Below are 22,364 nucleotides of genomic sequence, written 5' to 3' on the forward strand. Positions count from 1 at the left end.
AATGGCCGTGACGTCATGTCCCCGTCTTGGAGGCAGCGCCCGGCACAGAATGCCGGGACTGCACGGAGATCGTGGGGGTCCCCAGCAGCAGGACCCCTGCTATCATAAATCTTATCCCCATTCCTTTGGATAGGGGATAAGATGTATAAAGCTGGAATACCCCTAGAAATAACCCAAGGACAACATCGGTGCGGCCTATAGAAACAGAAGGACACTTTTCAATAATGCTATAAACCTTTTTTTAATAAGTTGTGTCAATTGTAAAAAGAAAAGTGTGAAAGTAAACACACGGAACACGTCCCGTAAGCAACAATAATGTTCTGGTTGGTGAAAGATCTCAACCTGTTCTGTACAATCTAGGTTAGAATATTTCCATAGAAAAATGAACGCCAAAGGCAGAATGTGCACCATCAGGATGTGTGTCTTTTAGCTGAGGGTTACATTACAGGTAATACTGGCTTATGAGAGGGAAAACTGCATTATTCTACGCAACACCCGGCAGATGTAACAATTCGAGAAAAGGGATTAAGACGTTCCAGCCATTTAATAAGCTCGGTTGCTTGGGGCGTGATATGTGCCATGTGCAGATCGTGTCGCTGCTTGTTCTCAGTAGCTACAACAAATCACATGTCAAGTATGATGTCAATCTGGATTGGTTACCCTGTCAAGAGTAATGCTACTGTTTCACCCTTAAGAGGGTAATTGACCAAAAATAAATAAAGAAAAAAGAAAAAAAAAATTCCAGTTTTGTTTTTGCGCATTAAAACATATTAATACCCTCCCAATTTGAAAGGTTTGCAGATTCAAGACCATGATGCTTTGCAAGGGGTCATACTTTTGCTTAGCTTTAGTGGGTCTTGGCCATGAAAACTTTATTACCCATTAAGTCACATGAGTGCTGCTGTTCCACAATGGTTGGCGCTGAAGCTGTGACATCCTGATGCCACATAAAATGCAACATATTGATTGGATACCCCATACATGTTTATAAGGGGAAAGCTTAAAGGGGTTATCCGGCCAAAGAGCAGCACCTGCATTCTAGGGGGGGCTGCGTCTCCAGTCTCGGAAAGCTCTTTGTTTCTGGGACTGGAGACGCCCCTCCCATAGACATGAATGGAGGGGGCTTGGTGTGACATCACAAGGGGGCGTGGTGTTACGTCATGTCACCAGCCCCAGAAACAAAGCTTTCCGAGGCTTACTAGTATTCTACAACTCAAGCACCACACCTTTAGGCATACCTCCCAACTCTTTTGCCAAAGAGTGGAGGGAAAAAATAGTGTGTTCACATTTTTTTCTCTGGTAAACTACCGGATCTCTGATGGACCCCATTTCAGTGAATAGTGTCCGTCAGTTTTAGTTGTGCTCTGTCCCGTTTAAGGGACCGTTTAGTGCAAGGAGGTAAAAAAAAAGGGGCTAATGAACCTGGAACGGGACGGATGTGAACGGCAGTGTGAAAGTAGCCTAAGAGGGACCTAATGCTGCTGTAATTGCCCACTGGCCCCTGGTATTGCCCATACGGCACAGGTAGGTTTAGTGTTAGGTCCCGTGCCACTTGAGAAACCTTGGCGTTGGTGTGCAGGCTCAGGTATGTCCTTTATATAAGGATATACTGGTTAATGTCTCAATTTTAACATAATTTTGAGGGTTAGCCAATGTCATTGTTACATCTACCACAGTAGTGCACCTAAATTTATGTATTATTATATATGTTACACATCCACACCTTTCATCGGGTGTAGGATGCCATTGTGGCACTTGTAGTCTGCTGCAGGCATCCCCCATTGTATGCATTTTATGCTGGGGATCGCCCTTAGCAACAGACCACAAGTGCAGGATCTGATCCCTGATGTTGTTTAAACAATAAGGAGTCAGATAGATAGCTTTGGAGCAATGTAGAAAGTTTAAGGTTCAAAGAGGAACAGAGGAACCTGGGTCAAAAGTAGGGACTGTCCCTCCAAAACAGAGACACTTCAGATGTATGCTTTAGGTCCTGCACTAGGTAGGGCACAGTCTTTTTTCGCATTAATGATATCATGGTCAAAACAAAATAGTGCAACAATTTGCTAGACATAATTGCTTTTCTAGTTACTGCAATGGTTACTTTTATTTAGGTCAATACTATAGTATAGAGCTGAAGACTATATCCTTCAAAACATTCTCTTTTCCATTCACAACACGGTAATTATTTTTATTACATGTCCTGAGGGCGCTTTTATAAGCAGGTAAAGTTACGTCTCAATCCTCCCGTAATTCTAGCCCTGTCAATTACTTCCATTTGTACAAGGAGCAGCACTGAGCAGTGGTGGTGCTTACCTGGTCATTAACATTAAAGGGAAGGTGCCATCAGAAAATGACCTCTGTTTAAAGGAGTAGTCCAGTGGTGACCCAGTGGTGAAAAACTTATCCCCTATCCTAAGGATAGGGGATAAGTTTGAGATCATGGGGGGTCAGACCGCTGGGGTCCCCTGCGATCTCCTGTACGGAGCCCCGACAGCCCGCGGGAAGGGGGCGTGTCGACCTCCGCACGAAGCGGCAGCCGACACGCCCCCTCAATACAACTCTATGGCAGAGCCGAAGCGCTGCCTTCGGCAATCTCCGGCTCTGCCATAGAGTTGTATTGAGGGGGCGTGTCGGCCGCCGCTTCGTGCGGGGGTCGACACTCGCTATCTGGCTGGAGAGCCTGGCCCCTGTACAGAGAGATCGCAGGGGGCCCCAGCGGTTGGACCCCTCGCAATCTCAAACTTATCCCCTATCCTTAGGATAGGGGATAAGTTTTTCACCACTGGACTACCCCTTTAAGTCAGGTTTTTACGTAACACATATTTTTGAAGACTTTTTGGTGTTTTTTCCCCCCCTAATTTTCCAGTTTACTACAATAGTGTCCGCTATTGGAAGATGTCTACTATCGGGGGAAAAAAAGGCTCAAATTCTATGTAAATGGCCGAATACTGTACTCACTCCAGATGGTAATTACCTATAAAACATGATAAAAAGTGATATTACAGTAGAATCTCCCAGTGCTGTTTAATCACTTATCACCCCCCTGTACCATTTCATCCCCCTTCGTGCCATTTTACTCCTCCCTTGATCCCTCCAATAGTAGAAAAGAGGTAGCCATAGATTTGATTGCTGTCTGTGTCCAGTGCCTCCTTGACCCGGTGTCCACTCTGAAGCTATCTCTTTTCTACTATTACTTGAAGCCGGAGGGCTGCGGACACTTTGATATTACACGCTGACCATTGTTGTGTATGTGGTTACATACAGCTTTTATTATTCAAGTACCGGTAATCCTCTTTTATCACACCACAGAGCGCAGTTATTCCCCCTTTTTCAGATGTTGATCCCTCCAATGCCACTTCATTCCTCCCCCTTGAACTCCCTGTGGCACATCATTACTCCCCCTTTGATCCACCCTAGTGCCACTTTATTTCTTTATTCCCCCTGTGCCAAATCATCCTCCCCTTTCTTAACCCCTGTGCCATATAATTTTCCCCCTTCCCTCCTCCCCCCTGTTTTCTTACCTGGCCAGCAGACTCGGGTGCAGGGGCTCTAAGTGAACAGGCGGAGGAGGGAGTAGGGAAAGGAAAAATTGATGTGGCACCGGGGGGGGGGAGGGGTTAAAAAAAAAAGGGGGGGGGGATGATTTTAAACCAAGATTTCCTGTTCTGTCTGTGATTATAAGGAGGAGGCTGCGGGAAAGTGATGTCTACAGCATAACAGTAAAAGGAGACATCCGCAGAAAGAAAGGACAAAAGATGGAGCTCACAGCTCAGCCTCCCCTACTTGTTGAATGACCCCCCATACATGTGAATGGTACAGCTCCAGTGTATTGTTGGCTATATCCATGGGGCTTGCTGTAAAGCATATCTGAGCATTTTTAAAAACCGTTCAGGTAAGATGGCTGCCCCTAATGTATAAAAAAATTTGAATAAAAAATGAAAAATCCGATTTGTTCTGAAATGCACTTTTAAAACTAAAATCTGAGGCAGAAACCCTGCCTGTGTGTTATACACCGATAAATGCAGCAGCGGCCGATGGTTCTAAAGTGGCTGCGGCTGGGCTGCTGATCTTGAAAAAGCCACTTTAAATCAGCTGCGGCTGCTGGGACTGAAAAGTGACATCCCTGATGCTGTATTTCACTGCACACAAAATAGCAGCCCAGATGCCACCTTAGCCTAGAGGAGAACGCCAGGAGAAACCTCAGGTAAGAAGAAAAAAAAGAGCAGGGGAGCAGACAGAGGGGAAATGATTTGGCACAGGGGGATCAGAATGGGGTTAATGATTTGGGACTGGGGGGGGGGGGCAGAATGGAGTTAATGATTCGGCACAGGGTCAAAGGGGAGATCAGAGCGGAAAAATGATTTGGCCCAAGGGGGATCAGCGGTGGAACATTTGTTGTGGATTTATCTCACTGACATCAGAAGAGAAGTGAAAATCTTGACGCAATGTATCGGTGCAAATTTGCTGATCTTCATCTGCAGCAAAATCTGCAACTGCGGATTTTTAAATTGTTATTTATGTATTTATTTTACATAATTTGCAACGACCAATCCACATGGATTTGTTTTGCAGATTTTTTTTTGCAGATTCGCTGAGGAAATTTTTCACAGCAAATTTGTCTCGTAGTGAATGAAGGGATTCGAGCGATTAAACACTGATACTGTCCTATACTGTATTCAACATTTTATATCCTTTTTTTTATACAGATAATATTTAATAGAATCGTAAATTGAGAGAGCAGGAAAATTACATGAAAAATAAATAAATAAAATAAAAACATCCAAATACCTAAAGTAAAGTGAAAGAGATGCTCCACCTCATATAAGTGAGAGGCCGATCTCCTCAGGTTTATGCAGCAGTGTAAAACAACTAATATACCATAATTATACCACAACTATTAGGTGTCAGTCAGTGCGATACAGGCTGGAAGACTGACTGACATTTGCAGCATGAGAGAGTAGTGTTTGCTTTGTGGAAGGTTGAAAGGTAAAGGGCAAAATACATAAAAACTGAGTGCTGCCACCCCTCAGTTCTTGTGAAAAGTACTGCTCAAGAATGTTCCTGACCTGTGAAGTTTTTTTAATTTCTTACCGCTGCAGCTTGTGCTTCGGAGCTGAATTTCTTAGTTTACAGGAAGATTCAGTCATTCTTGACCAATTTGAAGGTCACGGAGATGGTATAATTTTTTTGCCAGTTTTCACAACTACTACCAGCTGTAAAGGCGTACTCCACTGCTCAGCGTTTGGAACAATGCTGGAGCCAGCGTCGGGAGCTCGTGAGGTCATAGCCCTGCCCCCTCATGACATCACGCCCCGCCCCCTCAATGCAAGTCTATGGGAGGGGGCGTGACGGAGCTGTGACCTCTTCATTTTCAAAAGTGGCACTCCCGGCTTTCCATGGTACTGCAGAGTCACCTATTCACTTGATAGGTGCCATGCTGCAGTTTCTTACATAATGAAAGGCTGGGAGCCAATGTGCAGAGAAGAAAAAAACAGTGAAGGGGCCACAAACCTATTGCAGAGCTTTGGCTTCTTCATTTTCATAGATTTTTATGTCCTCACTTTATAAAATTTAAAGTAGTGGTCCCCCTTCGCTCAGTGGCAGGATACATTGAAACTTCCCTGGCAATCTGGTGAAGCTTAAATAGAGCCTGACGCCGACCGAAGGAGAGCTGACACTTTATGTAACAACTCTGCTTTCATCGCTCGCTAAGAGAAAGTCTCAAAGCCCATGGTCTCCGAAAATACTCTGCCAAATAATTTGTCTCTTTACCGAAAAATGTGTTTGATTTGGAAGAATTAAGTAAACTGAGAGGGAGACCATTTTGTATTGTTAACAGAGCTAAGGAGAAGATTAAAGGTCCGGTTCAGAGCACTTGGATGTTTGGACGAAGCTGTCACTGATACATATAGAACAGAGAGTAATGTAAATATTTAGAGCGTATTTACTTAGGGGAAGTGAGGAGGAATTTAGCATCCGATTAAACACTTAGGGGGTTCTAGACGTAAGCCAGGTGTTAGCGCAATTATTCATACTTTACACTATTGTGATTTGCTGGAAGGATCGACAAAAAACCAAGCACTTTATCAAATTCATTCCACAAAGATCAACACTTCATAACAAACAGAAGACTGCTGGGGAGAAAGGCAAAGCAGCAGGGTGACGCATACTGGAACTGTAGGCGTATTATACAAACAGAGGCATTAGCTGCTGCATAAAGTGTCAGGTTTATACAACATACGGGGACAGATGTAGCCCCACACACCGCTGCTGCTTTATTTTTTTTAAATGACCACCAAGTCAGTCATGCAGGCATGAGGCCAGGTAAACCAGGTGTCCAGAGGATGGACCCTACAGTAGGGATCGACCAATATCATTTTTTTAGGGCCAATACCGATAGTCTGTGGACTTTAAGGCGGATAACTTATACAGATATTCTGGTATAAGTTATTGGCTATTTCAGTCCCCGACGCCCGCTTCTCTCCCCCTGCCGGACCTTAGTCCAACCACCGCCCCCCACACCGCCCCAGCCAGAGACCGCCGCGGCTGCTGCATTGCCTCCCCCATCCCCGGTTTTATAATGACCTATTACCGGGGTCCGTGCTACTTCTGGCTCCGGCGGAGTCCTGAGCGGTCACTGTGCGCACTGACAGTGACGTCGCGTTGAGGACGTCACTTGTCATTGCACAGAGTAACGCAGCAGGAGCCAGAAGGAGCGCAGACCCCGGGAACAGGAAATGGGGGAGGCAATGGGGCAGCGGCGGTCTCTGGCCGGGGCAGTGAGGGGGGCATTATCGGATTATTGGCAAGGTAATTGCCGATACCGATAACGTCCAAAATCATGAATATCGGCCGATAATATTGGCCAAACTGGTCGATCCCTACCCTACAGCATGACCTTCAAACTTGGCTTTTTGAATTTTGGCATGGAGATGATAAAGATGGCTTCCTACTCTGCCCCCCCTCGACATGTTTCGCTACGTAAGTAGCTTTATCAAGAGGTGGCGGGCATGCCCGCCACCTCTTGATAAAGCTACTTATGTAGCGAAACATGTCGAGGGGGGAGGAGTATGGAGTTTTTAATCATGAACAGTGCTGAGCCCCGAATGGAATAGAGTGTGACCTGCAGGCACACTTAGATCCACTAATATTGAACACAAGTATTAATGACAAAAAGTTGTCAAAAAGAGAGACAGAGAACTAAACATAATAATAAGGGTTCTCAGCACTGTCGGATTTTAAAGTGTGTAGAAAAATACTAATAAAGCTTATGGGATTTTAATAAGTATATGGGAAAATAGGGTATTTTTGGATTACCCCTAGGAGAATCTATAGGAATATATATTTAAAATTAACCCTCCATATATTGGTCTTGAACAGATATGATAAATATGGCTTTACACCTTAAACAGCTTGTTTGAGTTGTACTTTTGCAACAGCAGAAGGAACCCTGGTTGGGAAACACTGGCCTAAAGCATTACGGTCATTTGAATAAACTTTAGACTTGTTGTCCAGATGTGTCAGAAGTTTAGATCACACCGGGTCTCAGTCCTGGTTATAACTCACGATTGCAGAAGGTTTGGACAACAAGTCTCAAGTTTATACAAACGACAGTTTTTTTTTTCACATGGACATTTTATGCAGAAAATCTGCAGCGAACCAGTCATATGTAGCTGTACACTAAAAGAACTTTAACCCCTATGATTTAAAGGAGTACTTCGGCAACAAATGACTTATTCCCTGTCCACAGGATAGGGGATAAGTAGCTGAATGCGGGGAGTCAGACCGCTGGGGCCCCCCGCGATCTCCAGAACGGGACCCTGTTCTCGGTGAGAAGCATGTGTCATCTGCTGGTAGACAGCAGATGCTTCATTCATTTCTATGGGAGCACTGATGATGCCCGAGTGCTGTGGCTGGAGTTCTCCTTTAAAGTTCTTTTATAGGTCTGACATTGACTTACTGGCTAGTAACCTATAGGTGGCACTAGAGACAGTTTTCTTTCTTCCTGAAGAGAGCTAGCTTGTATACCTTTCCCAGCAAGCATTGCCTGTATAGTCCACATATCAGCTGAATTTCCTCAATAAATCCCCCCCCCCACACTGAACCCCTGATCTTGACTTCAAAAAACATTGTTGGTATTGTACCACAAATAAGCCCCTTTAACTTCAGAGATTTTAAAAGCAGAAGAAAGTTTCCGTTCACTCTCTGCAAGCTGAGATATTGAAAACCATGACTGAGCACTGATGCATAGAGTATATTAGAATGTTGCACACCTTTCAATCAATAAATAAGACTTTTACATACAGCTTTCTCAAAGCATTAGTAAAAAAGAAGGAAAGAGCGCTCCATAGTGTAATACCGCAAGGTAGGGGATCCACAGGTATAATAGGAAATGCCCTTACCATGAGCGGTTGTGTAAACTCACACACAACAGTGGTCAGAGTGAGTGAGAGACAAGTCCAGTCTGCAGCCTTCCCATCCAAGCGAGACAATGGCAGGATAAGACTTCAAGGTGTGATGGGATTCAATTGCGCTGAGCAGGAGCAGACACGTCAGGTAAGATGAAGGATGGTTTTATTAAAACAATGCTACGCGTTTCACCGCAAGTGCGGCTTCATCAGGGCACCTGATGAAGCCGCACCTGCGGTGAAACGCGTAGCATTGTTTTAATAAAACCATCCTTCATCTTACCTGACGTGTCTGCTCCTGCTCAGCGCCATTGAATCCCATCACACCTTGAAGTCTTATCCTGCCATTGTCAAAGCATTAGTGGAATTCAGAAAAAAATGTTGACATGTTGTCCAGTTCTAACAACACCGAAAAAACTAAATGTATGCACAGGACTATAATAGAGTATAAAAAATTAACATTTTATTGAATTATGCATAAAAGAATAGCATAAAAACATGTATATCTTAAAAGATAAGTAGAAAGAAAGAAAAACAGTCAGGAACCAGAATATTGCAGAGAGCTGGGTGGGTACAAAGTCTGACAAAGCAAAACAAAATATATATGCCTATGGCAGTGTGGGTGAACAACAAATAAGAGGGATCCTGGAAAAAAGACCAGGACTACCAGTAAATAATAAGACCCCACACTGCTGAACAGGACATAAAAAATGTATGCCAGACCATACCCACCAAACCCCAACGATCGTTTCGCTCACAATGTGCTTCCTCAGTCCTGTGCATACATTTTTTTTTCAGTGTTGCTAGTTCTATTGCACAGTAACCTACCTAGTTGTAGGTTTTTTCTTTTTTGATGTTCATGTTGTTCAGTTCTATCAAAAGTTTAGATCGCAGAAGGTTTCAGTCCTTGAAGTGCGTGGCAGCGCGCTCCATACTCTGCGGCAGTCACTCAAACCCGACTCATTCAGAGTGAATCAGTCAGATGGAGCAGCTGGCCATGTACACAATTGCAATGGACCGCAGGACTGAGACCTGGAGTGATCTAAACATGTGTGTCAAGATTGTGTACTCACTGTATTAGGTATATATGGCAATCCATAGAATGATTCCTGGGTTTCCCTTAAAATGTCTGTTGTTGACCCTTTTAGGGGGTGTTTTCCATGGTAAATTTGATCCAACATTGAGTAAAAGACCTGCAATATAGAAACCAAACATGAACATGAACTAAGCTTGGCTGGGTGATTCACTCTAAAAGGGTTTTGAGTAATAAACATAATAATAATTGTTATTAATATTAACCCCTTAAGGATGAAGCCCATTTCACCTTAAGGACACAGCCATTTTTTTTGCAAATCTGACCAGCTTCACTTTATGCCTTAACCCCTTAAGGACCAGGCCATTTTACACCTCAGGACCAGAGCGTTTTTTGCACATCTGACCACTGTCACTTTAAACATTAATAACTCTGGAATGCTTTTAGTTATCATTCTGATTCCGAGATTGTTTTTTCGTGACATATTCTACTTTAACATAGCGGTAAAATTTTATGGTAACTTGCATCATTTCTTGGTGAAAAATCCCAAAATTTGATGAAAAATTTGAAAAATTTGCATTTTTCTAACTTTGAAGCTCTCTGCTTGTAAGGAAAATGGATATTCCAAATAAAAAAAAATTTTATTCACATATACAATATGTCTACTTTATGTTTGCATCATAAAATTGACGTGTTTTTACTTTTGGAAGACACTAGAGGGCTTCAAAGTTCAGCAGCAATTTTTCAATTTTTCACAAAATTTTCAAACTCACTATTTTTCAGGGACCAGTTCAGGTTTGAAGTGGATTTGAAGGGTCTTCATATTAGAAATACCCCACAAATGACCCCATTATAAAAACTGCACCCCCCAAAGTATTAAAAATGACATTCAGTCAGTGTTTTAACCCTTTAGGTGTTTCACAGGAATAGCAGCAAAGTGAAGGAGAAAATTCACAATCTTCATTTTTTACAGTCGCATGTTCTTGTAAACCCAATTTTTGAATTTTTACAAGGGGTAAAAGGAGAAAATTTATACTTATATTTGTAACCCTATTTCTCTCGAGTAAGGACATACCTCATATGTCTATGTAAAGTGTTCGGCGGGCGCAGTAGAGGGCTCAGAAGCTAGGAGCGACAAGGGGATTTTGGAGAGTATGTTTTTCTGAAATGGTTTTTGGGGGGCATGTTGCATTTAGGAAGCCCCTATGGTGCCAGAACAGCAAAAAAAAAAAAACACATGCCATACCATTTTGGAAACTAGACCCCTTGAGGAACGTAACAAGGAATTAAGTGAGCCTTAATACCCGACAGGTGTTTCACGACTTTTGCATATGTAAAAAAAAATTATTTTTTTTTCACTAAAATGTGTGTTTCCCCCCAAATTTCACATTTTTGCAAGGGTTAATAGCAGAAAAGACCCCCCAAAATTTGTAACCCCATCTCTTCTGAGTATGGAGGTACCCCATAAGTTGACCTGAAGTGCACACGGGTGAACTACAATGCTCAGAAGAGAAGGAGTCATATTTGGCTTTTTGAGAGCAAATTTTGCTCGGGGGGCATGTCGCATTTAGGAAGCCCCTATGGTGCCAGAACAGCAAAAAAAAAAAACACATGGCATACCATTTTGGAAACTAGACCCCTTGAGGAACGTAACAAGGAATAAAGCGAGCCTTAATACCCCACAGGGGTTTCACGACTTTTGCATATGTAAAAAAAATATATATAATTTTCACTAAAATGTGTGTTTCCCCCAAATTTCACATTTTTGCAAGGGTTAATAGCAGAAAAGACCCCCCAAAATTTGTAACCCCATTTCTTCTGAGTATGGAAATACCCCATGTGTGGACGTCAAGTGCTCTGCTGGCGCACTACAATGCTCAGAAGAGAAGGAGCGCCATTGAGCTTTTGGGAAAAAAATTGTTTGGAATGGAAGTCAGGGGCCATGTGCGTTTACAAAGCCCCCCGTGGTGCCAGAACAGTGGAACCCCCCACATGTGACCCTATTTTGGAAACTACACCCCTCACAGAATTTAATAAGGGGTGCAGTGAGTATTTACACCCCACTGGCGTTTGAAAAATCTTTGGAACAGTGGGCTGTGCAAATGAAAAATAAATACCCCTTATTACATTCCCTGAGGGGTGTAGTTTCCAAAATGGGGTCACATGTGGGTATTTTTTTGGGGGGGGTTTATGTCAGAACCGCTGTAAAATCAGCCACCCCTGTGCAAATCACCAATTTAGACCTCAAATGTACATAGTGCGCTCTCACTCCTGAGCCTTGTTATGCGCCCGCAGAGCATTTTACGCCCACATATGGGGTATTTCTATACTCAGGAGAAATTGCGTTACAAATTTTGGGGGTCTTTTTTTCCTTTTAACGCTTGTGAAAATAAAAAGTAAAGGGCAACACCTGCATGTTAGTGTAAATTTTTTTTTTTACACTAACAAGCTGGTGTAGCCCCAACTTTTCCTTTTCATAAGGGGTAAAAGGAGAAAAAGCCCCCCAAAATTAGTTGTGCAATTTCTCCCGAGTACGGAGATACCCCATATGTGGCCCTAAACTGTTGCCTTGAAATACGACAGGGCTCCGAAGTGAGAGAGCGCCATGCGCATTTGAGGACTAAATTAGGGATTGCATAGGGGTGGACATAGGGGTATTCTATGCCAGTGATTCCCAAACAGGGTGCCTCCAGCTGTTGCTAAATTCCCAGCATGCCTGGACAGTCAGTGGCTGTCCGGAAATGCTGGGAGTTGTTGTTTTGCAACAGCTGGAGGCTCCGTTTTGGAAACACTGCCATACAATACGTTTTTCATTTTTATTGGGGGGACAGTGTAAGGGGGTGTATATGTAGTGTTTTACCCTTTATTATGTGTTAGTGTAGTGTAGTGTTTTTAGGATACATTCGCACTGGCGGGTTACGATGAGTTTCTCGCTAGAAGTTTGAGCTGCGGCGAAAAATTTGCCGCAGCCCAAACTTGAAGCAGGAAACTTACTGTAAGCCTGCCCGTGTGAATGTACCCTGTACGTTCACATGGGGGGGGGGCAAACCTCCAGCTGTTTCAAAACTACAACTCCCAGCATGTACTGACAGACCGTGCATGCTGGGAGTTGTACTTTTGCAACAGCTGGAGGCACACTGGTTGGAAAACCTTCAGTTAGGTTCTGTTACCTAACTCAGTATTTTCTAACCAGTGTGCCTCCAGCTGTTGCAAAACTACAACTCCCAGCATGTACTGATTGCCGAAGGGCATGCTGGGAGATGTAGTTATGCAATAGCTGGAGGTACGCAACTACAACTCCCAGCATGCCGAGACAGCTGATTGCTTTCAGGGCATGCTGGGATTTGCAGTTTTGCATCTGGAGGGCTACAGTTTTAGAGAACACTGCAAAGTGATCTCTAAACTGTGGTTCTCCAGCTGTTGCAAAACTACAATTCCCAGCATGCCCTGACAGCAAACAGTTGTTTGAGCATGCTAGGAGTTGTAGTTTTGCAAGATCTGGAGGGCTACAGTTTAGGGACCACTATATAGTGGTCTCAAACTGTAGCCCTCCAGCTGTTGCAAAACTACATATTCCAGCATGCCCAAACAGCTGTCTGGGCATGCTGGGAGTTGTAGTTTGCAACATCTGGAGGGCTACAGTTAGAGACCACTGTATAATGGTCTCAAACTGTACCCTCCAGATGTTGCTAGGCAACTCACCGGCTTCCGTCGGATCCAGCCGCACGTCATCGCCGCCCGCCGATCTCCGTCGCCTGCAGCCTCCGACGCCCGCCCGGATGGGTAAGTGGATCTTCGGCGCCGGTCCCCGTCGTTTCCCCGTCCTGCCCCGCCTATTGTGGGAGGGCAGGACGGGGAAAACGAAAGTAAACCCCCCCGCCCCCGATCTGCTATTGGTGGTCGCGTCTAGACCACCAATAGCAGGGATAGGAGGGGTGGCACCTGTGCCACCTCACTCCTATCGCTTCAGGGGGATCGTGGGTGTCTTAGACACCCACGATCCCCCTTACATTCCGGGTCACTATAGACCCGTAATCGCGCAAATCGCAAGTGTGAATTCACTTGCGATTTGCCGCGATCGCCGACATGGGGGGGTCTGATGACCCCCCTGGGCATTTGCACGGGATGCCTGCTGAATGATTTCAGCAGGCATCCCGCTCCGATCCCCGCCCAGCGCACGGCGGGGACTAAAACTGCCCATGACCGTTACGTCATGGGTCCTGTAGGGGTTAAAGGGGTATTCCAGGCAAAAACTTTTTTTTTATATCAACTGGCTCGGGAAAGTGAAAAAAATTTGTAAATTACTTCCATTAAAAAATCTTAATCCTTCCAATAGTTATTAGCTTCTGAAGTTTTCTGTCTAACTGCTCAATGATGATGTCACGTCCCGGGAGCTGTGCATGATGGGAAAATATCTCCATAGGAGCTGCACAGCTCCTGGGGCGTGAGTCATCAGAAAGCAGTTAGATAGAAAACAGCAACTCAACTTCAGAAGCTAATAACTATTGGAAGGATTAAGATTTTTTAATAGAAGTAATTTACAAATCTGTTTAACTTTCCGGAGCCAGTTGACATATATAAAAAAGTTTTAGCCTGGAATACTCCTTTAATAATTCTGAGTTGCCTTTCCTTATAAATTTAACTCTGAGATAGTTTTTTCGTGACATATTCTACTTTAGCAAAGTGGCAAATTTTTGTTGATACTTACATTATGTCTTTGTAAAAAATTCCATGTTATGAAAATTTGGAAAATTTTGCATTTTTCAAACTTTGAAGCTCTCTGCTTGTAAGGAAAATGGGCATGCCAAATAAATTATATATTGAATACAATATGTCTACTTTATGTTTGCATCATAAAGTTGACATGTTTTTACTTTTTGAAGACATCAGAGGGCTTCAAAGTATAGCAGCAATTTTCCAAATTTTGAAGAAAAATTCTTAATTTTTCAGGGACTAGTTCAGTTTGAAGTGGATTTGAGGGTCTTTAAGTTAGAAATATTCCATAATGGAACACATTATGAAAACTGCACCCCTCAAAGTATTCAAAATGACATTCAGAATGTTTGTTAACCCTTTAGGTGTTTCACAGGAGTAGCAGCAAAGAGGAGAAAACTCAAAATCAAAATTTTTTACACTAATATGTTCATGTAGCCCCAATGTTTTCATTTTTACAATGTGTAAAAGGAGAAAAAGCCCCCCAAAATCTGAAACCCAATTTCTCTCACCTAAGTAAATACCTCATATGTGGATATAAAGCGTTTAGCAGGTGCACTAGAGGGCTCAGAAGGGAAGGAACGACATTGGGCTTTTGGAGAGAGTATTCTGCTGAAATGGGGGCTTCCCATTTAGGAAGCCCCCATGGTGCTAGAACAGCAAAAAGCCCCCACATGGCACACTATTTGGGAAACTACAGCCCTCAAGGAATGTAACAAGGGTTACAGTGAGCCTTAAAGGTGTACTCCAGTGGAAAACTTTTTTTTTAATCAACTGGTGCCAGAAAGTTAAACAGATTTGTAAATTACTTCTATTAAAAAAATCTTAATCCTTCCAGTACTTTTTAGGGGCTATATACTACAGAGGAAATGGTTTAATGGATTGGATTGGAAATGGATTTCTCCTCTGTCACGAGCACAGTGCTCTCTGCTGACCTCTGCTGTCCATTTTAGGAACTGTCCAGAGCAGGAGAAAATCCCCATAGCAAACATATGCTGCTATGGACAGTTCCAAAAATGGACAGCAGATGTCAGCAGAGAGCACTGTGGTCGTGACAGAAGAGAAATCCAAAAATTAAAGCATTTCTTCTGTAGTATACAGCCCCTAAAAAGTACTGGAAGGATTAAGATTTTTTTAATAGAAGTAATTTACAAATCTGTATAACTTTCTGGCACCAGTTGATTTAAAAAAAAAAAAAAAAAAGTTTTCCACAGGAGTACCCCTTTAACACCCCACAGGTGTTTGATGAATTTTTGTTAAAGTTGGACGTGAACATTAAAAATTAGATTTTTTTCACTAAAATGCTAATGTAACCACAACTTTTTCATTTTCACAAGGGGTAATAGGAGAAAAAGCCCCCCAAAATTTGTAACCTCATTTCATCTCAGTATGGAAATACCCCATATGTGGATGTTGGCGAGTGCACAACAGGGCTCAGAAGAAAAGGAGCAAAATTTGGAAATTCATATTCCCTGCCGCTGCTGTGATTGGCTAGTCGGTTGTGACCGGTTAATCATGCCGATCTGAAGGTGGCACCCATGCCACCTCCCTCCTAGAACTCAAGGGTGATTGGTGCTGACAGACAGCACCAATCACCTTTATCATCCAGGTCACCGGAGACCCGTTTGGCCCGGAAGTTGGGGGATTCGATGGTCAGAATTGACCAGCGAATCACGACGATCGCTGTCATGGGGGGGTTCTCAGAACCCCCCCCCTTGGCAATATGCTGGGATGGCTGCTGTTAGATAACAGCAGCCATCCAGGCCCGACTACCGCGTCCGGAGATGCGGGGAACATGGAGCGTGGTGCTTTGCACTATGTGATGTTGTATCAAACAAGTTCCATTGTATCTTTAATTGTAATTTAAAAAAACTTTTGTCCAATTAGGGTTTGAGTCGGACCCGATTGATAGTTAGAGCAAAAAACTGCACACTTAGCAAGTTCTCTCCCAGCTCTGTGCCATGCAAATGAGACCATCACATAATGTAGGTCTATGAGACTGTCTTGGTCACATAAACATAGAGCAGGGAGAGATGCCTGCAGCAGAGCGCTTGTTTCACCACTCATTCTAGTGATGGTCGGGGTCTAAACACTCAGACCCCGAGAGATCAAAACTTTAGACACATCGCTAGGACACGTCAAAAGGTTTTTATAAGGACAGGTACAATTTGAAGTTTTTAATGTGACATGTTTCACCTCTAGGGCTGCAAAGATCAAGTAAGAACTGAATGAACTCACCTGGAGCTGCATATCAGAAGCTGCAGCAACTTTTTTGGATTCGCAGAGACGAGATACCATAGGTTTAGACAAAGCCTACAACAGATAAAGATAAGAAAACATAGACAAGAAGTATTTAGATGGCAAAATTAGCAACATGTTTATAGGGGATAGCTCTAGTTATTGGTAGAAGTTTTAGAGATCATACATTTACATTAATTAATAAATAATGTTTAAATAACTGTTCTTTCAACATTTACTGATGTACTGTCACTAGTGACATGGATACTGCTGTCACTTTAACCCCTTAAGGACCAAGCCCATTTTAACCTTAAGGACCTGGCCAATTTTATTTTTGCGTTTTCGTTTTTATCTCCTCGCCTTCTAAAATCCATAACTCTTTTATATTTCCATCTACAGACCCATATAAGGGCTTGTTTTTTGCATGACCAATTGTACTTTGTAATGAAGCCCCTTATTTTACCATAAAATGTAAGGTGAACCTGAAAAAAAAAATTTTAGGGAGGAAATTTACATGAAAACCACAATTTTGCACATTTTGGAAGTGTTCGTTTTCACACTGTACAATTTACGGTAAAAATGAAATGTGTTCTTTATTCTGTGGGTCAATACGATTAAAAGGATACCCATGGCTAGATACTTTTATATTTTTGTACCGCTTAGAAAAAATCTAAAACTTTTTGTACAAAATCAATAATCTAAAATCGCCCTATTTTGACCACCTATAACTTTTTCATTTTTCCATATATAGGGCGGTATGAGGGCTCATTTTTTGCGCAGTCATCTGTACTTTTTATCGATACCACATTTGCATATATAAACCTATTAGATAATTTTTTATTCTTTTTTTTTTATAAAATGTGACAAAAAAGCAGCATTTTTGGAACTTTTTTATTTTTTACATTTACGCTGTTCACCGTACGGGATCATTAACATTATATTTTGATAGTACGGACATTTACGCACGCAGCAATACCAAATATGTTTAAAAAAAATAATAATTACGCTTTTTGGGGGTAAAATGGGAAAAACGGACAATTTTTATTGGGGGAGTGGATTTTTCACTTTAATTTTTACATTTTTAAACTTTTTTTTTTTTTTACACTTTTCATGTCCCCATAGGGGACTATCTATAGCAATCCTTTGATTGCTAATACTGTTCAGTGCTATGTATAGGACACAGCACTGATCAGGATTATCGGTCATCTTCTGCTCTGGTCTGCTCGATCTCAGACCAGAGCAGAAAACCCTGGGAGACGGCCGGAGCCAGGTGAGGGGACCTCTGGCCGCCATGCTGGATGATCAGATCGCCGGGGCAGCGCTGCGGGCGATCCGATCATCCATTCAAAGTACCGCACTACCGCAGATGCCGTGATCTGTATTGATCACGGCATCTGAGGGGTTAATGGCGGACATCCGTGCGATCGCGGATGTCGGCCATTACTGGCGGGTCCCCGGCTGCTGCTGCCGTGTATGACGCGAGCACCGTTCCGATGCTCGGGGTCATACAGAGGACGTAAATGTACGTCCTGGTGTGGGAAGTCCCGCCAAACCAGGATGTACATTTACGTCCGTGGTCATTAAGGGGTTATATTAAAAAAAAAAAAAATAATAATAATTTCACATGTCAAAGATACAAATCAAATGTTTTAACTGGCGGGGGGGGCCAGTTAAAAGCACAATCTCCCCCAGCCACGTGCTTCTCCCTGCTAGTTCCATGGATTGTAGGGGGTCTAAACACCCAGATCCCCAACTGAACCAAACTTTTGACTTGTAGAGACAACATGTGTAAAGATTTTTAAAGTGGAAGGTACACTTTAAATTAAACTGCATTGGTGGGGTTCCATGTCAAATAAAGGGGCACCAGTGCTACCTTCTCAAAGATGGAACTGCCATAGAATGTAATCAAAAATGTATAAAAAGGGTCTGTCTGAAAATCATTCAGTATGTATGAAACACAACAGGGCTGCAGATATAGGTGACAAAACATGTGAACTGCAGCAGTAAAGGTACCATTCCCAGCAGTGGTCTCCAACCTGTAACTCCCAGCATTCCAAGACAGCCTCTGGCATACTGGGAGTTGTAATTTTGCAACAGCTGGGAAGCCATAGATTTTGGGAACACTGATGTACATACAGCATGTCACTGAGAAAACCTACATCTCTATTACAAAGAATCTGTGTGTAGCCCTAGCCATACAAAAAAGAACGACATAATGCCCCAGAAAGTCACCTGTCCAGTCTGGTAGTGCCTGGCAAACTGGTTTACAACCCGGAAATCACTAGCAAAGTACTCCATAAGGATAGACGGGACCTCGGCAAAGTCTGTAGCACATCTGGTGCCTAGAAAACAGGAAATTAAAAATAAATAATAATAATAAAAATAAAAAAAAGATTTCATAGGAAATAAAATGACACTTTTAAGAATAGAAGCAGCTGCATGTTCAATCCAAATTGCACATCATCATGGGGTATTATTATTCGTTACAGAACGCTTGGTTATTTATCACCATTGTTGCGATCTACAAAACCTGATGGTGGTGAACGTAAACTAGTTGGTTCCACTTTCAGGATTCTGTATTTTTAGGGGTTGAGAGCCTCCTTTTCTGCATGCTGACTTAGGTGCCATTCACAAAACATGTCTGTCCTTCTGTCGCTTTCTAGGTCACCTTCTGTGCGGGGGGAAACAAACGTGGTAGACCAAATTTCTGAGTCATACACATAGAATGTATACGATGATATCCGTTAAAGGGGTACTCCGGTGGAAACCTTTTCAACTTTTTCTTTTTAAATCAACTGGGGCCAGAAAGTTAAACAGATTTGTAAATTACTTCTATTAAAGAAATCTTAATCCATCCAGTACTTATTAGCTGCTGAATACTACAGAGTAAATGATTTTCTTTTTTTTAACACGGAGCTCTCTGCTGACATCACGAGCACAGTGCTCTCTGCTGACACCTTTGTCCATTTTAGGAACTGTCCAGAGCAACATATGTTTGCTAAGGGGATTTTCTCCTGCTCTGGACAGTTCTTAAAATGGACAGTGATGTCAGCAGAGAGCACTGTGGTCACGATGTCAGCAGAGAGCACTGTGCTCGTGATTCAGCAGAGAGCTCTGTGTTCCAAAAAAAGAAAAGAATTTCCTCTGTAGTATTCAGCAGCTAATAAGTACTGGAAGGATTAAGATTTTTAAATTTTTTATATAAGTAATTTACAAATCTGTTTAACTTTCTGGCACCAGTTGATTTAAAAGAAAAAAATAAAAGTTTCCCAACGGAGTACCCCTTTAATTGCCAGGAGTCCTCACTAAAGGGTCCCTAATAGGACATCCTATGTCAGTGTTTCCCAAGCCGGGAGCCTCCAGCTGTTGCAAAACTACAACTCCCAGCATGCCCGGACAGCCTTTGGCTGTCCGGGCATGCTGGGAGTTGTAGTTTTGCAACAGCTGTAGTCGCCCTGGTTGGGAAACCCTGTCCTATGTAAACGATAAATACTGTCTGCGTATGGCACCACTAGGAGCCCAGTAGCTAAAATGAAGTCAGGTTTACTATGAAGTTCAATTGAGCTATGTAAGGCTATGTCAACCATCTCCGCAGTTCTGTATTGTTAGTTTCCTGCAGTTTTTTGATACCAGAATAGTGTAGTCTGCTGTTCTACCCTATAGATCAGTGTTTCCCAACCAGGATGCCTCCAGTTGTTGCTAAAGTAAAATTCCCAACTGGAGGCCCCCATGGTTGGGGAACACTGCTACAAATCATGCCCCCTCACCTGTGCCTCTTCAAGCTGATGCCAAAACTACAACTCCCAACATACCCTACACTGCAGTGTTCCCAAACCTGTGTTTCTTCAGTTGCTGCTAAACTACACCTCCCAGCATGCACTGACAATCCTATACAGCAGTGTATCCCAACTTGTGGCTCTTTGGCTGTCGCAAAACTACAACTCCCAGCATGCACTGACAACCCCATACTGCGGTGTTCCCCAATCTGTGGCTCCATAGCTGCTGCAAAAACTACAATTCCCAGCATGGCCCAACAAATCTATATGGCAGTGTTCCCGGACCTGTGGCTAATCAGCTGTTGCAAAACTACAACTCCCAGCATGCCCTGACAGCCTTAGGTTGTCAGAGCATTTATTTTAGGGGGGTGTATAGTTTTGCAGCAGGTGGAGAGCCATGCTTTTCTATCTTCTATCTATACCATGTTCCCGAACCAGTGTGCCTCCAGCTGCTGCAATACTACAACTCCCAGCATGCCCGAAAAGCCTCCGGACATGCTGGGAGCTGTAGCATTGCAACTGCTGGAGGCACACTGGTTGGGAAAACTGCTCTAGAGCTTAGGTGTCCAACCTGCGGTCCTCCAGCTGTTGCAAAACTATAACTCCGGGCATGCTGTGACTTGTAGTTTTGCAACAGCTGGAGGCACCCATGGTTGGGGCACACTGCTATCAATCATGTCCCCCTACTTTTGCCTCTTCAAGCTGCTGCACAACTACAACTCTCAACATGCCCTATACTGCAGTACTGCCTTTTGGCTGCCCAGGCCTGCTGGGAGTTGTAGTTTTGCAACAACATACTGTTTGGAAAACTGATCTATACAGTAAAAAGAAAACTGAATTAGATGGACCACTGATAAGACAATAGGAGGAGAAGAACAAGTTAAACTGCCTAGAACTCCTTTTCTGGGTTCAGTTCCTATGTTATTTCTGACAGGTGCTTTCCCCCCCTTGTGCTGACAGATTGGGTATGCGGTGGTTTAGATAACCTCAGAAGTGCCGATTACATGTGTAACACCTGACACCTTACACAAATAACCCTCAGTGCCCTCATGCCTGGTGTGACTGAGGCCCTACACCTTCTCTCTTCACTACATAGACCAGTGTTTCCCAACCAGGGTGCCTCCAGCTCTTGCAAAACTACAACTCCCAGCATGCCCGGACAGCCAAAGGCTGTCCGGGCATGTTAAGAGTTGTAGTTTTGCAACAGCTGGAGGCACCCTGGTTGGGAAACACTGACATAAGCTCATGCAGGTTGCACTTAAAGGGGTACTCTGGTAGAAAACATTTATTTTTAAATCAACTGGTGCCAGAAAGTTAAACAGATTTGTAAATGACTTCTATTAAAAAAAAAATCTTTACCCTTCCAGTACTTTTTAGCAGCTGTATGCTACAGAGGAAATTCTTTTCTTTTTTAATTTCTTTTTTTGTCTTGTCCACAGTGCTCTCTGCTGACCCCTGATGCCCGCATCAGGAACTGTCCAGAGCAGGAGAAAATTCCCAAAGCAAACCTATGCTGCTCTGGACAGTTCCTGATACGGGCATCAGGTGTCAGCAGAGAGCACTGTGGACCAGACAAAAAAAGAAATTCAAAAAGAAAAGAATTTCCTCTGTAGCATAGAGCTGCTAAAAAGTACTGGAAGGGTAAAGACTTTTTAATAGAAGTCATTTACAAATCTGTTTAAAGGAGTACTCTGGTGCAGAGTATTTCTGCTCCGTCCTGCCCGGGCTGCAAAAAAAATGAAAATGAACCATCTCTCACCTTCCTGGGTTCCCGCGGAGCGCCACTACAGCTGATTGGTCCTCCGGTCCATCTTCTTCATACTACCGGGTGTAACGAAGCGTCACATGACGCTCAGCCTATTGCCGGCAGCCGCGATGTTCTGCCTCGGTCTGCGATAGGTTGAGCGCCATGTGACGCTTCGTTACACCCGGAAGTATAAAGAGGATGGACCGGAGGACCGATCAGCTGTAGTGGTGTACTCCTTTAACTTTCTGGCACCAGTTGATTTAAAAAAAAAAAAAAAAAGTTTCCCCCGAAGTACCCCATTAAGATGCCCAAAGACACTGAATTTAGGATTCCTAAAAATGTACTCTCACTGTAATATGAAACAGCCATCGCAAGTTCATTTATATTTGGTAAAAACAGAATATCTAATGATATTTGCACAGCTGTACGGTGGTAAGAGTCACCCGCAG

At 43.2% G+C, this 22,364-nt stretch overlaps 1 protein-coding gene across 2 annotated transcripts in view; it reads right to left on the minus strand.

The window, feature by feature from the left end:
- The window catches only part of MIPEP (mitochondrial intermediate peptidase), a 157,225-nt gene that overhangs the window by 48,899 nt on the left and 85,962 nt on the right, over positions 1 to 22,364 (minus strand). For both annotated transcript variants that reach the window (XR_008889532.1, XM_056561766.1), the window contains exons 14-16: positions 18,625 to 18,734; positions 16,393 to 16,467; positions 9,482 to 9,601 (exon numbers count right to left, since the gene is read on the minus strand). Coding sequence is in view for 1 of the 2 variants with exons in the window: in XM_056561766.1 (XP_056417741.1) it covers positions 9,482 to 9,601; positions 16,393 to 16,467; positions 18,625 to 18,734 (305 nt within the window). In the remaining variant the exon portion in view is untranslated. The remainder of the gene's footprint in view (positions 1 to 9,481; positions 9,602 to 16,392; positions 16,468 to 18,624; positions 18,735 to 22,364) is intronic.

This window comes from Hyla sarda, chromosome 2 (assembly GCF_029499605.1).
Source record: "Hyla sarda isolate aHylSar1 chromosome 2, aHylSar1.hap1, whole genome shotgun sequence".
In the NCBI taxonomy this organism is placed as follows: Eukaryota; Metazoa; Chordata; class Amphibia; order Anura; family Hylidae; genus Hyla; species Hyla sarda.